The sequence below is a fragment of the Nerophis lumbriciformis genome, linkage group LG11 (assembly GCF_033978685.3).
Source record: "Nerophis lumbriciformis linkage group LG11, RoL_Nlum_v2.1, whole genome shotgun sequence".
Lineage (NCBI taxonomy): Eukaryota > Metazoa > Chordata > Actinopteri > Syngnathiformes > Syngnathidae > Nerophis > Nerophis lumbriciformis.
Window position 1 is genome coordinate 47474447 of NC_084558.2, and position 18881 is coordinate 47493327.

The window sequence follows — 18881 nt, forward strand, 5'->3', positions numbered from 1 at the left end:
TCGTTTATTCCATCTCCTGTCTCTTTTGCTGCCAGGTTTTGGATGATCCCAGCGAGGACCATCTCTACATGGGTATGTTGTGCCCACACACACTTTATCTTCTGTGTTGTGCCCACACACACTTTATCTTCTGTGTTGTGCCCACACACACTTTATCTTGTGTGTTGTGCCCACACAAACTTGATCATGTATGTTGTGCCCACACACACTTTATCTTCTGTGTTGTGCCCACACACACTTTATCTTCTCTGTTGTGCCCACACAAACCTTATCATGTATGTTGTGCCCACACACACTTTATCTTGTGTGTTGTGCCCTCACACACTTTATCTTGTGTGTTGTGCCCACACAAACTTTATCTTGTGTGTTGTGCCCTCACACACTTTATCTTGTGTGTTGTGCCCACACAAACCTTATCATGTGTGTTGTGCCCACACACACTTTATCTTCTGTGTTTTGCCCACACAAACTTTATCTTGTGTGTTGTGCTCACAAAAACTTTATATTGTGTGTTGTGGCCACAGAAACTTTATCTTGTGTGTTGTGCCCACAAAAACTTTATCTTGTTTGTTGTGCCCACAACACCTTTATCTTGCGTGTTGTGCCCACACAAACTTTATCTTGCGTGTTGTGCCCACACAAACTTTATCTTGTGTGTTGTGCCCACTCAAACTTTATCTTGTGTGTTGTGCCCACAAAAACTTTATCTTGTGTGTTGTGCCCACAAAAACTTTATCTTGTGTGTTGTGCCCACAAAACCTTTATCTTGTGTGTTGTGCCCACACAAACTTTATCTTGTGTGTTGTGCCCACACAAACTTTATCTTGTGTGTTGTGCCCACTCAAACATTATCTTGTGTGTTGTGCCCACACAAACTTTATCTTGTGTGTTGTGCCCACAAACACTTTATCTTGTGTGTTGTGCCCACAGAACCTTTATCTTGTTTGTTGTGCCCACACAAACTTTATCTTGTATGTTGTGCCCACACAAACTTTATCTTGTGTGTTGTGCCCACAAAAACATTATCTTGTGTGTTGTGCCCACAAACATTTATCTCGTGTGTTGTGCCCTCACACACTTTATCTCGTGTGTTGTGCCCTCACACACTTTATCTTGTGTGTTGTGCCCTCACACACTTTATCTTGTGTGTCATGCCCTCACACACTTTATCTTGTGTGTCATGCCCTCAAAAACTTTATCTTGTGTGTTGTGCACACACAAACCTTATCTTGGGCGTTTTGCCCACAAACACTTTATGTTGTGTGTTGTGCCCACACAAACCTTATCTTGTGTGTTGTGCCCACACAAACTTTATCTTGTGTGTTGTGCCCACAAAAACTTTATATTGTGTTGTGCACACAAAAACTTTATCTTTGGTGTTGTGCCCACAACACCTTTATCTTGCGTGTTGTGCCCACACAAGCTTTATCTTGCGTGTTGTGCCCACACAAACTTTATCTTGTGTGTTGTGCCCACTCAAACTTTATCTTGTGTGTTGTGCCCACAAAAACTTTATCTTGTGTGTTGTGCCCACAAAACCTTTATCTTGTGTGTTGTGCCCACACAAACTTTATCTTGTGTGTTGTGCCCACGCAAACTTTATCTTGTGTGTTGTGCCCACTCAAACATTATCTTGTGTGTTGTGCCCACACAAACTTTATCTTGTGTGTTGTGCCCACAAACACTTTATCTTGTGTGTTGTGCCCACAGAACCTTTATCTTGTTTGTTGTGCCCACACAAACTTTATCTTGTATGTTGTGCCCACACAAACTTTATCTTGTGTGTTGTGCCCACAAAAACATTATCTTGTGTGTTGTGCCCACAAACATTTATCTCGTGTGTTGTGCCCTCACACACTTTATCTCGTGTGTTGTGCCCTCCCACACTTTATCTTGTGTGTTGTGCCCTCACACACTTTATCTCGTGTGTTGTACCCTCACACAGTTTATCTTGTGTGTCATGCCCTCACACACTTTATCTTGTGTGTCATGCCCTCAAAAACTTGTGTGTTGTGCACACACAAACCTTATCTTGTGCGTTTTGCCCACAAACACTTTATGTTGTGTGTTGTGCCCACACAAACCTTATCTTGTGTGTTGTGCCCACACAAACTTTATCTTGTGTGTTGTGCCCACAAAAACTTTATATTGTGTTGTGCACACAAAAACTTTATCTTGTGTGTTGTGCCCACACAAACTTTATCTTGTGTGTTGTGCCCACAAAAACTTTATCTTGTGTGTTGTGCCCACACAAACTTTATCTTGTGTGTTGTGCCCACAAAAACTTTATCTTGTGTGTTGTTCCCACTTAACTTTTCCTCCCTGCACAACACAACACAACACATGCAAAGCACTTGCACAAGACATTGATACAATGTTGATTATACATACATGTCCTTTAAAGACTGACTTCTAAACAACGTTGCAAAATAGTTGTATTTGTAAATTGAGATGTTGTTTGTTAGAAAATGACCAAATTTCAATGCCAAATCAACGTCGCAACCTGACATTGATTAAACGTCGTCAAAAAGCATGTTGTTTCAACGTTAGGTTTGAGTTGCTCAACGTCAGGACCTAATTCAACAAATTCTCAACGTTGTTTCAAGGTCGGGTGCCTGATGTGGCACAACACTTGCATAACACGTGTAAAAAAAGACAAGACATGCACGATGTATGCAAACACAACACGTGCACAACAGGTGCTGAACACATGCACAACACACAGAATAATGACGTGTTGTCGTTAAATGTCGTGCTAACGATGTGTGTGTTTGTGTTGCAGTGTTTGAGCTGGTCAAGCAAGGGTAAGCTTCTTTCCTTGTCATCACACTAAACATGCTTCAGTCTCATTGCTAAGGGTTGTTAATTGTGTGTCTGCGTGTGTGTTTGTGTGTGTGTGTCCCCAGGGCGGTGATGGAGGTGCCTACAGACAAAGCGTTCAGCGAGGACCAGGCTCGCTTTTATTTCCAGGACCTGCTGAGAGGAATGGAGTATTGTGAGTAAAACAGTTCCTATTCTTACACCGCAGAAGGAGACACTTAATTATTACATTACGTCATCAAATATGCTCTATTGTGTTGATTTACAAACAATAATTGTCAGGTTCAAACACTGATGACATCTATTAAACAAGACAAGAAGCAAGGAATTAAACAGAGACAGAATTCAATTTAGCTCAATTGAGGAGAAACGTCTGGGCTGTACTCTCGTACAGTGTCCCACCACGCTCTGACGAAAGATTGTACGCCTCCTCTTTTATTTGGACTTTCCCTGATTACATGGCAACAGCTTTTTCTAAAGGAAGGGGGGTCGTAAACAGCCGCTGCCTTTGGTCACAAAACAGTCCAAAGAAAAGGTTCCTGGAGGGGGGTCAGGTCCTGCTTCCTCTCCGCTTTGTAGAGCTCGGGTCAAGACAAAATCTTCCTGTGGATTACAATACATCAAAGAAACCGACACCTTCATGTCACTTCCCATCCTACACAGTGGAGTTTTACAAGCCTTTCGCTTGGTAGGATCAAAGACAGCTTTTGTCTGCTCGCCGGGAACTCATGGCAACACAAAGTTTTGTGATAACTTCGATACAATTATTCTAACATTAATTATTACAAACCCCGTTTCCATATGAGTTGGGAAATTGTGTTAGATGTAAATATAAACGGAATACAATGATTTGCAAATCCTTTTCAACCCATATTCAATTGAATGCACTACAAAGACAACAACTTTATTTTTTTTTTTGCAAATAATAATTAACTTAGAATTTCATGGCTGCAACACGTGCCAAAGTAGTTGGGAAAGGGCATGTTCACCACTGTGTTACATGGCCTTTCCTTTTAACAACATTAAGTAAACGTTTGGGAACTGAGGAGACACATTTTTGAAGCTTCTCAGGTGGAATTCTTTCCCATTCTTGCTTGATGTACAGCTTAAGTTGTTCAACAGTCCGGGGGTCTCCGTTGTGCTATTTTAGGCTTCATAATGCGCCACACATTTTCAATGGGAGACAGGTCTGGACTACAGGCAGGCCAGTCTAGTACCCGCACTCTTTTATTATGAAGCCACGTTGATGTAACACGCGGCTTGGCATTGTCTTGCTGAAATAAGCAGGGGCGTCCATGGTAACGTTGCTTGGATGGCAACATATGTTGCTCCAAAACCTGTATGTACCTTTCAGCATTAATGGCGCCTTCACAGATGTGTAAGTTACCCATGTCTTGGGCACTAATACACCCCCATACCATCACACATGCTGCCTTTTACACTTTGCGCCTAGAACAATCCGGATGGTTCTTTTCCTCTTTGGTCCGGAGGACACGACGTCCACAGTTTCCAAAAACAATTTAAAATGTGGACTCGTCAGACCACAGAACACTTTTCCACTTTGTATCAGTCCATCTTAGATGAGCTCAGGCCCAGCGAAGCCGACGGCGTTTCTGGGTGTTGTTGATAAACGGTTTTCGCCTTGCATAGGAGAGTTTTAACTTGCACTTACAGATGTGGCGACCAACTGTAGTTACTGACAGTGGGTTTCTGAAGTTTTCCTGAGCCCATGTGGTGATATCCTTTACACACTGATGTCGCTTGTTGATGCAGTACAGCCTGAGGGATCGAAGGTCACGGGCTTAGCTGCTTACGTGCAGTGATTTCTCCAGATTCTCTGAACCCTTTGATGATATTACGGAGCGTAGATGGTGAAATCCCTAAATTCTTTGCAATAGCTGGTTGAGAAAGGTTTTTCTTAAACTGTTCAACAATTTGCTCACGCATTTGTAGACAAAGTGGTGACACTCGCCCCCATCCTTGTTTGTGAATGACTGAGCATTTCATGGAATCTACTTTTATACCCAATCATGGCACCCACCTGTTCCCAATTAGCCTGCACACCTGTGGGATGTTCCAAATAAGTGTTTGATGAGCATTCCTCAACTTTATCAGTATTTATTGACACCTTTCCCAACTTCTTTGTCACGTGTTGCTGCCATCAAATTCTAAAGTTAATGATTATTTGCAACAACAAAAAAATGTTTATGAGTTTGAACATCAAATATGTTGTCTTTGTAGCATATTCAACTGAATATGGGTTGAAAATGATTTGCAAATCATTGTATTCCGTTTATATTTACATCTAACACAATTTCCCAACTCATATGGAAACGGGGTTTGTATATGACAGTATTTATACTACAGTGTACTGTACATTGTTGTCGTATATAAAAGTATTTATATGACATTGTTGTAGTATATGACAGTATTTATACCACAGTGTATTGTTGTAGTATACATGACAAGTACTCCATGTGTGCAGTACACTACCAGAGGATCATCCACAGAGACGTGAAGCCCTCCAACCTGCTGGTGGCAGAAGACGGTCACATCAAGATCGCAGACTTCGGGGTCAGTAATCAGTTCCAGGGGGCCGACGCCCTCCTGACCAGCACTGTGGGCACACCTGCCTTCCTGGCCCCGGAGACTCTGTCAGACACCAGGAAGAACTTCTCTGGCAAGGTCAGCTGCCTCTCTGGCGCCCTCTGCTGTAGCCTGGCAGTACTGCAACTAGTACTTTATTACCACTCTTTGTTATTCTTGATGCTATCTTACAAGTGTGCTAACTTACCCTTTGTTAGCATGCTAAAGTTTTATGGTAGCATTTGTGCTAATTGTATTAAATTAAACCTAAAAAATGATAGCTTTTCCTACTCGGCGCCATCATAGAAGTACTTTTTCTATGTCATTGTGCTAACGTTAGCATGCTAGCGTTTTATGCTAGCAATTTTGGAGTGTTAACCTTAAGAGTTAGGGATTTTGATATGCTAAGTATGCTAACTTCTTTTCTGTTAGCATGCTAATGTTTTATGCTAGCAATTTTGGATTGTTACCCTTAAGAATCATGGATTTTGATATGCTAAGTATGCAAACTTATTTTCTGTTAGTATGCTAACGTTTTCTGGTAGCTTTTTTTCTAATTTTATTCATTTACACAAACAAATCTTGACTTTCTATACTCTGCGCCATCTTAGCAGTATGCTAACTTCCCCTATGTTCGCTTGCTAAGGTTTTAGGCTAGCGTTAGCATGCTAACGTTTTATGCTAGCAATTTTGGAGTGTTATCCTTAAGAATCATGGATTTTGATATGCTAAGTATGCTAACTTCTTTTCTGTTAGCATGCTAACGTTTTATGTTATTATTTTTTCAAATTGTATTCATTTACACAAACAAATCTTGACTTTCTATACTTGGCGCCATCTTAGAAGTATGCTTACTTCCCCTATATTCGCTTGCTAAGGTTTTATGCTAGCGTTAGCATGCTAACGTTTTATGCTAGCAATTTTGGATTGTTAACCTTAAGAATCATGGATTTTGATATGCTAAGTATGCTAACTTATTTTCTGTTAGTATGCTAACGTTTTCTGGTAGCATTTTTTCAAATTTTATTCATTTACACAAACAAATCTTGACTTTCTATACTCGGCGCCATCTTAGAAGTATGCTAACTTCCCCTATATTCGCTTGCTAAGGTTTTATGCTAGTGTTAGCATGCTAACTTTAGCATACTAACGTTTTATGCTAGCAATTTTGGATTGTTAACCTTAAAAATCATGGATTTTGATATGCTAAGTATGCTAACTTCTTTTCTGTTAGCATGCTAACGTTTTATGCTAGTATTTTTTTCTAATTTTATTCATTTACACAAACAAATCTTGACTTTCTATACTCAGCGCCATCTTAGAAGTATGCTAACTTCCCCTATATTCGCTTGCTAAGGTTTTATGCTAGCGTTAGCATGCTAACGTTTTATGCTAGCAATTTTAGATTGTTAACCTTAAGAATCATGGATTTTGATATGCTAAGTATGCTAACTTCTTTTCTGTTAGCATGCTATCATTTTATGCTAGCAATTTTGGATTGTTGACCTTAAAAATCATGGATTTTGATATGCTAAGTATGCTAACTTCTTTTCTGTTAGCATGCTAATGTTTTATGTTAGCATTTTTTCAAATTTTATTCATTTACACAAACAAATCTTGACTTTCTATAATTGGCACCATCTTAGAAGTATGCTAACTTCCCCTAAGGTTTTATTCTGGCATGTGTGCTAATTGTATGAATTTAAATCACAAAATCATGGCTTTTCCTACTCGGCGCCATCGTAGAAGTACTTTTTCTATGTCATTGTGCTAATGTTAGCATGCTAACATTTTATGCTAGCAATTTTGGATTGTTAACATTAAGAATCATGGATTTTGATACTTTGTGCCAGCATAAAAGTATGCTAACTTCTTTTCTGTTAGCATGCTAACGTTTTATGCTAGCAATTTTGGATTGTTAACCTTAAGAATCATGGATTTTGATACATGGTGCCAGCATAAAAGTATGCTAACTTATTTTCTGTTTGCATACTAACGTTTTATGTTAGCATTTTTTCCCTCATTTTATTCGTTTGCACAGAAAAATGATGGCTTTCTATACTTGGCGCCATCTTAGAAGTATGCTAACATTCCCCTCTATTCGCATGCTAAGGTTAAATGCTAGCATTTTAGATACATTTTCTAATCGTGAACCTTAAAAATCAGGAATTTCGATACTTGGCGCCAACATAAAAGTATGTTAACTTATTTTCCGTTAGGATGCTAACGTTTTATGCTAGCATTTTTCCTCGTTTTATTTGTCCACACTTCAAATTCATGGATTCCGTACTTGGCGCCATCTTACATTAACTTTTCCTATGTCATCATGCTAAAGCTTTGTGCTAACACATTAGCTAATTTAATTCATTTCAACCTAATTCTTGAGGATTTTGACACTTTTTGCCAACTTGCAAGTACGCTCACTGTTCTCATTATAACATGCCAGCGTTAGCGAGCTAACACTTTATGCTAGCATTTTAGCTAATTGTATTAATTTGAACCTAAAATCTCGTAGAAGTATGCTGACCTTTATGTTTATGTTGTCATGTTAATGTTAGCATGCTAAAATTTATGTTAGCATTTTAGCTAATTGCATTTGTTTCAACCTAAAAATGATGGCTATTGATAACTGGCGCCCTCTTACAAGAATGCTAACTTTTCCTATGTCCTCATGCTAACGTTAGCATGCTAAAATTTGAACTGATTGTATCAATTGAACCCTAACTCTTGTGGAATGTGCTACTTGTTGCCATCTTGCAAGTATGCTCACTGTTGATGAATCCACTCCTGGCCTGTTGTTGTCCAACCATGCAGGCTCTGGATGTGTGGGCCATGGGTGTGACGCTCTACTGCTTCGTCTTTGGAGTGGTGAGTCTCTCTCTCTCTCTCTGCCTGACGTGAACAGCTAGGAATCATTTTCAAGTGTGTGTTTGTGTGCAGTGTCCCTTTATGGACGAGCGCATCCTCAGCCTGCATCAGAAGATCAGAACGCTGCCAGTGGAGTTGCCAGAACGGTCGGTTTCTACTTCTTTCTAAACATTATCTTATTACAACCCATTATTATAACCCATTATTATGTTTATTACATGAATTATTATGTTATTACAACCCATTATTATGTTATTACATGTATTATTATGTTTATTACATGGATTATTATGTTATTACAACCCACTATTATGTTATTACATGAATTATGTTATTACAACCCATTATTATGTTTATTACATGGATTATTATGTTATTACAACCCATTATTATGTTATTACATGTATTATTATGTTTATTACAAGGATTATTATGTTATTACAACCCAATATTATGATTATTATATGGATTATTATGTTATTACAACCCATTATTATGTTTATTACATGGATTATTATGTTATTACAACCTATTATGTTTTTACATGTATTATTATGTTTATTACATGTATTATTGTTTATTAAAAGGATTATTATGTTAGTACAACTCAATGTTTATTACATGGATTATTATGCTATTACAACCCATTATTATGTTTATTACATGGAATATTATGTTATTACAACCCATTATTATGTTTATTACATGGAATATTATGTTATTACAACCCATTATTATGTTTATTACATTAATTATTATGTTTATTAGAAGGATTATTATGTTATTACGGCCCGTTATGTTTATTACAAGGATTATTGTTATTACATGGATTATTATGTTATTACAACCTATTATGTTTATTACATGGATTATTATGTTATTACAACCATTATTGTGTTATTACAACCCATTATTATGTTATTATAACCCATTATTGTTTATTACATGCATTATTATGTTATTATAACCCATTGTTATGTTTATTACATGGATTATGTTATTACAACCCATTATGTTTATTACAATGATTATTATGTTATTATAACCCATTATTATGTTTATCACATGGATTATTATGTTATTACATGGATTATTATGTTTATTACATTAATTATGTTTATTAGAAGGATTATTATGTTATTACGACCCATTGTTTATTACAAGGATTATTGTTATTACATGGATTATTATGTTATTACAACCCATTATTATGTTTATTACATGGATTATTATGTTATTATAACCCAATATTGTTTATTACATGCATTATTATGTTATTATAACCCATTATTATGTTATTACAACCCATTATTATGTTTATTACAAGGATTAATATGTTATTACGACCCATTATTATGTTTATTACATGGACTATTATGTTTATTACAAGGATTATTATGTTATTACGACCCATTGTTATCTTTATTACATGAATTATGTTTATTTCAAGGATGATTATGTTATTATGACCCATTATTATGTTTACTACAAGGATTATTATGTTTATTACAAGGATTATTATGTTATTACATGGATTATTATGTTATTACATGGATTATTATGTTAATTACATTAATTATTATGTTTATTAGAAGGATTATTATGTTATTACGACCCATTGTTTATTACAAGGATTATTGTTATTACATGGATTATTATGTTATTACAACCCATTATTATGTTTATTACATGGATTATTATGTTATTATAACCCAATATTGTTTATTACATGCATTATTATGTTATTATAACCCATTATTATGTTATTACAACCCATTATTATGTTTATTACAAGGATTATTATGTTTATTACATTAATTATTATGTTTATTAGAAGGATTATTATGTTATTACGACCCATTGTTTATTACAAGGATTATTGTTATTACATGGATTATTATGTTATTACAACCCATTATTATGTTTATTACATGGATTATTATGTTATTATAACCCAATATTGTTTATTACATGCATTATTATGTTATTATAACCCATTATTATGTTATTACAACCCATTATTATGTTTATTACAAGGATTATTATGTTATTACGACCCATTATGTTTATTACATGGACTATTATGTTTATTACAAGGATTATTATGTTATTACGACCCATTGTTATGTTTATTACATGGACTATTATGTTTATTACAAGGATTATTATGTTATTACGACCCATTGTTCTGTTTATTACATGAATTATGTTTATTACAAGGATGATTATGTTAGTATGACCCATTATTAAGTTTACTACAAGGATTATTATGTTTATTACAAGGATTTTTATGTTATTACGACCCATTATTATGTTTATTACATGGATTATTATGTTATACGGGGACTTGTCCAGGGTGTACGCCGCCTTCCGCCCGAATGCAACTGAGACAGGCACCCCCCGCGACCCCGAAGGGAATAAGCGGTAGAAAATGGATGGATGGATTATGTTATTACAAGGAATATTGTTATTAAAAGGATTATTATGTTACTACAACCCATTATTATGTTATTACATGGATTATTGTGGTTATTACAAGTATTATTATGTTATTACATGGATTATTATGTTATTACAAGTATTATTATAATTTAACAACCGATTTGATTATTATGTTATTACAAGGATTATTATGTTTATTACAACTGATTATGTTTTACAAGGATTGTTTCATTTCTTACACGGATTATTATGTTTTTTAACAAGGACTATTATGTTATTACAAGCATTATGTTATTACAAGGATTATGTTATTAACAATGTTGTTTACAAGTATAATGTTTCTTACAAGTATTATTATGTTATTAACAAGGATTATTATGTTATTACAAATATAAGTATTATCATGTGTATTACAATGATTATGTTATTACAAGTGTTATTATAAGTATTATTATGTTTATTACAATGATTATTAGGTTATTACAAGGATTATTATGTTATTACAAGTATTATTCTGATATTACAATGATTATGTTTATTACAAGTATTATCATCTTTATTACAAGTATTATGTTATTACAAGTATTATGTTATTACAAGGATTGTTTGGTTTCTTACAAGGATTATTATGTTTTTTAACAAGGATTATGTTATTACAACCGATTATTATGTTATTACAAGTATTTGTATGTTATTACAAGGATCATTATGGTTATGAACAATAATTACTATTATATTACAAGGATTATTATGTTTCTTACAAGGATTATTATGTTATTATAAGTATTATTATGTTCATTACAATGGTTATGTTATTGCAATGATTAGTATGTTATTACAAGTATAATTATGTTATTACATGTATTACTATAAGTATTATGTTTATTACAATGGTTATTATGTTATTACAATGATAGTATGTTATTACAAATATAATTATGTATATTACAAGTATTATTATGTTATTACAAGTATTATCATGTATATTACAAGTATTATTATGTTATTCCAAGTATAATAATGATGTCATGCCCACAGTGCTGAGGTGTCAGACGACCTGAAGGACTTGTTGATGAAGATGTTGGACAAGAACCCTGAGAGCAGAATATCAATTCCACAGATAAAAGTAAGGTATTCTCCTCCTCCACCAGTGGGTCCTCTGACCTTCTGACCCCTCCCCCGGTCTTGCAGGTGCACCCGTGGGTGACCCGGCACGGCGCCGAGCCCCTCCCCCCGGAGGACGACAACTGCTGCTCGCTCATCGAGGTGACGGAGGAGGAAGTGGAGAACTCCGTCAAACACATTCCCAGCCTGCCCACTGTGGTGAGAACACACTTTTAATAATCATAATAATAATAGCAATCATTTTGCTTTGACTGCAGTTACATAAATACTACTAACATTAATAATAATTAATACTACTAACAACAACTAACAATAATAATAAATACTACTAACAACAACTAACATTAATAATAATAAATACTACTAACAACAAGTAATATTAATAGTAATAAATACTAATAACTAACATTAATAGTAATAAATACTACCAACAACTAACATTAATAATAATAAATACTACTAACAACAAGTAACATTAACAATAATAAATACTACTAACAATAACTAACATTAATAGTAATAAATACTACTAACAACAACTAAAATTAATAATAATAAATACTACTAACAACAACTAACATTAATAGTAATAAATACTACTAACAAGTAACATTAACAATAATAAATACTACTAACAATAACTAACATTAATAGTAATAAATACTACTAACAATAACTAACATTAATAATAATAAATACTACTAACAACAAGTAACATTAACAATAATAAATACTACTAACAACAACTAACATTAATAGTAATAAATACTACTAACAACAACTAACATTAATAGTAATAAATACTACTAACAACAACTAACATTAATAGTAATAAATACTACTAACAACAACTAACATTAATAATAATAAATACTACTAACAACAAGTAACATGCTGATATCAACATGGGCAAACAAGTATCTGCCTTATCAATACAATAAATATGAGAATCTAATCATTTGTCACCACATGTAGGAGTGAGAGTATATGGTCAATATTTTAGAGGTCTGCCATGACGAGTATTAACAAAAACAAACAATGAAATATAAAAAAAATGTCAACAAATATATCTGCTAGGCAAATAAAATAAATAAATATGAAAATCCAACTTTAAAAATAGGATCAAATAAAAAAGGTGCCGCTAAATCTTTTTTTTAAGTGAAGGATAAAGTCGTAATGCTATTTTAATGGGAAAAAACTACCATCTTCACTTACTATATTTCATGCTTTGTAACATGCAACCATTTTATTATTGTTTATATAGCAATAATATATTGTCTAATCGGTTTTATTATTTATATAACAATAATATATTAACTGTAACCTGTTTGATTATTATTTATATAGCAAATTATATATTAACTGTAATCTGCTTTATTATAATTTATAACTAAACAATATAATCTCTCTAATCTGTTTTATTATTATTTATATAGCAATACTGTATTAACTGTACCTGTTTTACTATCATTTATATAGAAAATAATATATTGTCTCTAATCTGTTTTATTATTTATTTAGCAATATTTTAACTGTAACCTGTTTGATTATTGTTTATATAGCAATAATATATTGTCTCGAATGTGTTTTATTATTATTTATATAGCAATAATATATTGTCTCGAATGTGTTTTATTATTATTTATACAACAATAATATATTAACTGTAACCTGTTTGATTATCATTTATATAGCAAATAATATATTAACTGTAATCTGCCTTATTATTTATATAGCAATAATATATGAACTTTAACCTGTTTTATTATCATTTATAACTAAACAATATATTCTCTCTAATCTGTTTTATTATTATTTATATAGCAATACTATATTAACTGTAACCTGTTTTACTATCATTTATATAGCAAATAATATATTGTCTCTAACCTGTTGTATTATTTATATAGCAAATAATATATTAACTGTAACCTGTTTTATTAGTATTTATATAGCAAATAATACATTAACGTAACTTGTTTTACTATCTTTTATAAGCAAATGATATATTGTCTGTAATGTGTTTTATTATCAATTATATAACAAATAATATAATAACTTAATCTGTTTTATTAACATTTATATAACAATATATTTACTGTAACCTGTTTTATTATCAATTATATCACAAATAATATATTCCTATAATCTGTTTTATTATTATTAATATATAGCAAATAATATTGTCTGTTGCCTGTTATCTTATCATTTATGTAGTAAATAATATATTTACTGTAATCTGTTTTATTATCATTTATATACTAATAATATATTTACTGTAATCTGTTTTATTATCATTTATATAGCAAATATTCTACTGCACTGTGAGAAGTAATGTAAAAGTAACATTGTGTGTCACACTACTATGTAATAACATATTATATACAGTTAGAATAAAGTGTTGTGCATACATAATTACGACATGAATATTCATGCATGTAATAAAAATGTCTTTGTGCAGATCCTGGTGAGGACCATGTTGAGGAAGAGATCCTTTGGGAACCCTTTTGATTGGGCCAGGAAAGAAGGAAGCAGCGGCTCACACACGTGAGGACTCACACTTCATATCCATATATGGAACCTCCATTTACACACTCAACTGATTCTTCAACAGGGTTCCTAAATCAACTAGTTTGTATAGTGAAGCAAAGTTCTCAATTACAAGGTATATATGTATATAAAGGTGTATACAGTATAGGTATATGTATATAAAGGTGTATACAGTATAGGTATATATGTATATACAGTATAGGTGTATATATATATAGGTATATATGTATATAGAGTATAGGTGTAATAAGATCAAACTTTCTTGTCAAAAGTCGAGCAGCCACATTTTGTACCAACTGTAATCTTTTAATGCTAGACATAGGGAGACCCCAAAATAATAGGTTACAGTAATGGAGACGAGACGTAACGAAGGCATGAATAATGATCTGGTGGACAAAATGGAACGAATTTTAGCGATATTACGGAGATGAAAGAAGGCCGTTTTAGTAACACTCTTAATGTGTGACTCAACTGAGAGAGTTGGGTGGAAGATAATACCCAGATTCTTTACCGAGTCGCCTTGTGTAATTGTTTGCTTGTCAAATGTTAAGGTGGTATTATTAAATTAGTGTATAATTGTTTTTTTTGTCAAATGTTAAGGTGGTATTATTAAATTAGTGTATAATTGTTTTGTTGTCAAATGTTAAGGTGGTATTATTAAATTAGTGTATAATTGTTTTGTTGTCAAATGTTAAGGTGGTATTATTAAATAGGTGTGTAATTGTTAGGTGTTAAGGTGGTATTATTTAACAAGTGTATAATTGTTTTGTTGTCAAATGTTAAGGTGGTATTATTAAATAAGTATGTAATTGTTTGGTTGTCAAATGTTAAGGTGGTATTATTAAATAAGTATGTAATTGTTTGGTTGTCAAATGTTAAGGTGGTATTATTAAATAAGTATGAAATTGTTAGGTTGTCAAATGTTAAGGTGGTATTATTAAATACGTATGAAATTGTTTGGTTGTCAAATGTTAAGGTGGTATTATTAAATACGTATGAAATTGTTTGGTTGTCAAATGTTAAGGTAGTATTATAAAATAGGTGTAGAATTGTTTTGTTGTCAAATGTTAAGGTGGTATTATTATATAGGTGTATAATTGTTTTGTTGTCAAATGTTAAGGTGGTATTATTAAATAAGTGTGTAAATGTTTGGTTGTCAAATGTTAAGGTGGTATATTAAATAGGTGTGTAATTGTTTTGTTGTCAAATGTTAAGGTGGTATTATAAAATAGGTGTAGAATTGTTTTGTTGTCAAATGTTAAGGTGGTATTATTAAATAGGTGTATAATTGTTTGGTTGTCAAATGTTAAGGTGGTATTATTAAATAAGTATGTAATTGTTTGGTTGTCAAATGTTAAGGTGGTATTATTAAATAAGTATGAAATTGTTTTGTTGTCAAATGTTAAGGTGGTATTATTAAATAAGTATGAAATTGTTTGGTTGTCAAATGTTAAGGTGGTATTATTAAATAAGTATGAAATTGTTTTGTTGTCAAATGTTAAGGTGGTATTATTAAATAAGTATGTAATTGTTTGGTTGTCAAATGTTAAGGTGGTATTATTAAATAAGTATGAAATTGTTTTGTTGTCAAATGTTAAGGTGGTATTATTAAATAAGTATGTAATTGTTTGGTTGTCAAATGTTAAGGTGGTATTATCAAATAGGTGTATGATTGTTTTGTTGTCAAATTTTAAGGTGGTATTATTAAATAAGTTTGTAATTGTTTGGTTGTCAAATGTTAAGGTGGTATTATTAAATAGCTGTGTAATTGTTTAGTTGTCAAATGTTAAGGTGGTATTATTAATTAGGTGTATAATTGTTTTGTTGTCAAATGTTAAGGTGGTATTATTAAATAAGTGTGTAATTGTGTTGTTGTCAAATGTTAAGGTGGTATTATTCAATTAGTGTGTAATTGTTTGGTTGTCAAATGTTAAGGTGGTATTATCAGATAGGTGTGTAATTGTTTTGTTGTCAAATGTTAAGGTGGTATTATAAAATAGGTGTGTTATTGTTTTGTTGTCAACTGTTAAGGTGGTATTATTAAATAGGTGTGTAATTGTTTGGTTGTCAAATGTTAAGGTGGTATTATTAAATAAGTATGTAATTGTTTGGTTGTCAAATGTTAAGGTGGTATTATTAAATAGCTGTGTAATTGTTTAGTTGTCAAATGTTAAGGTGGTATTATTAATTAGGTGTATAATTGTTTTGTTGTCAAATGTTAAGGTGGTATTATTAAATAAGTGTGTAATTGTTTTGTTGTCAAATGTTAAGGTGGTATTATTCAATTAGTGTGTAATTGTTTGGTTGTCAAATGTTAAGGTGGTATTATCAGACAGGTGTGTAATTGTTTTGTTGTCAAATGTTAAGATGGTATTATTAAATAAATTATCTCCTTATTAAAGAAATTAATAAAGTCATCTGCCGAGTGGGCGGAGCTACTGGGAGGAGTCCCTCGTTGGGTTAGCGATGCAACTGTACTGAACAAATATTTAGGATCGTTTTTATTGAGGCGGATGAGATTTGAGTAGTAATTAGTTTTAGCTGAGGTAAGTGTGTGTTTATAAGTTATTCAACTATCACTCCATGCTTGACGGAAAACCTCAAGTTTAGTCGCGCGCCATTTGCGTTCCAGCTTTCTACATGATAGTTTAAGAGCTCTAGTTTCTTCTGTAAACCATGGGGTACGTTTTTTAGGGGCCCCTTTTAGCTTTAGCGGTGCTATACTATCAATGGTTATCGATTGACCCCACATAATTTGGGAAAGGCGCCATTACCGAAGGCAGTAGGCCAGCAAGAGTGGTAGTTGTGACAGCATTAATGTTGCGGCTGCTAAAGCACTTATTATTATCATTAGCTTGTTGACAATGAGTCAGAACTTCTAATTTTATAAAGGTAATCACCGGACATTACTTTAGTGTACGGGAGTATCGAAACTTTGGAGGTGGTGACACCTCGGACAAGGACTAGGTCTATCGTATTACCGTTGTGATATGTGGGTTCATTTATTATTTGTGTAAGACCACAGCTATCAATTATAGTCTGATGGGGTATTCATATGGATATTAAAATCCCCTATTATAAGTATATTATCTGCGTGTGTCACTACATCAACTCTGAAAATTCACTGAAAGTCCGAATAGGACCCAGGGGTACTTGTAGTTTTACTTGTAGTTTTACTTGTACTTGCAGGAAGCAACAGCAGCAGCAGGGTGAAGGTGCGAGGAGCGTAGATCTTCCGTTGTTGGGAGAAGACGAGACTCTTTCCTGATGCAGCAGGTTGGATTTCAACTTTTGTCACTGCGCCGCCAACCCCTTTACTCTTCCAGAACTTACTGTACGTACAGTACTCACGGGGGCTCCTTGAGACTGTGGGAAGATTCCAGAAGGACAGGCTCCTCCCCCTGGTCTATAGTTGCATGTTTACTGTAAGCATGCGAGTCTCAGGCGTGGTTCTCCTTTGTGACTTTCCCACTTTCAGGTACGACAACAGCACACTTTCATATTAATAATAATAACAATGCTTTACTTACTTTGAGAAGAACATCTTCAGTGCGGACTTTCTCGGCTCTTTTTTCCCCAAGGAAGAAGGTGTTTGTCAACACTCTTCTGCAAGGTGCTGGTGTGTAAATAATCTGCACTTGTAGTTCCAGTCCACTTCTTCTCGTGTCTGCTCAAAAATATCACCCCTTTTTTTCACGTGGAACAAATCATTTTGTATGTGAAGAACCTGGAAGTACATTTTGTACCAGCCTATGCATGACGTATCTACAGGATGTATGAGAAGATGTACACGTCTAATCAATTATCAATAATCAATGCTTCCGTCCGCTCAGCCTAAACTCCTCTATGCATTTCTACGTCATTTCACTGCACTTTGAAGGAATACACAAAGTACACATTCATGCTCGACACTTCTCTGCAATCATATCTCTGTTTTCCTCACAAAAAGTGCTTTTTCCACACCTAAAATAATCTTTTTTTTTCTTCATTAGTCTTTTTTTCCATTAAAAAAACTTTTTTTCTTCCAGAAGGGGAAAAGGCATTTTTTTCTATATTGAAAATATTAATTTGTCTTTTTTTTCCAGAAAACAAAATTTTTTTTGTTGTACAAATTTATTTTCCAGAGAAAAAAGTCATAATCTTACGAGAGCTGAGCAGAAAAAAATAATACAATTATATTTATAATTTCTTGATGAACAATTAATATTACAAGGTAAGGTAAAAACAATGCATAAATATCATTTATATTTTTTTCCTGACATTTTTTTTTGAGAAATGTATATATATATATATATTTATATACGTGTGTATATATATATATATATATATATATATATATATATACGTATATATATATATATATATATATACATATATATATATACATATATATATATATATACGTATATATATATACATATATATACGTATATATATAAACGTATATATATGTATGTGTATGTATATATATATATATATACACACATATA

The 18881-nt window shown here is 32.9% G+C and overlaps 1 protein-coding gene across 1 annotated transcript in view; it reads left to right on the top strand.

Annotated features, from left to right (window-relative positions):
* The window catches only part of camkk2 (calcium/calmodulin-dependent protein kinase kinase 2), a 49778-nt gene extending 31107 nt beyond the window's left edge, over positions 1-18671 (top strand). Inside the window, exons 8-17 of the mRNA XM_061966466.2 lie at positions 36-72; positions 2783-2804; positions 2907-2995; positions 5306-5505; positions 8221-8274; positions 8347-8420; positions 11755-11842; positions 11908-12039; positions 14303-14388; positions 17581-18671. Coding sequence (XP_061822450.1) covers positions 36-72; positions 2783-2804; positions 2907-2995; positions 5306-5505; positions 8221-8274; positions 8347-8420; positions 11755-11842; positions 11908-12039; positions 14303-14388; positions 17581-17659 — 861 coding nt within the window. The 3' untranslated portion in view covers positions 17660-18671. The remainder of the gene's footprint in view (positions 1-35; positions 73-2782; positions 2805-2906; positions 2996-5305; positions 5506-8220; positions 8275-8346; positions 8421-11754; positions 11843-11907; positions 12040-14302; positions 14389-17580) is intronic.
* Positions 18672-18881: the final 210 nt, after the last annotated feature.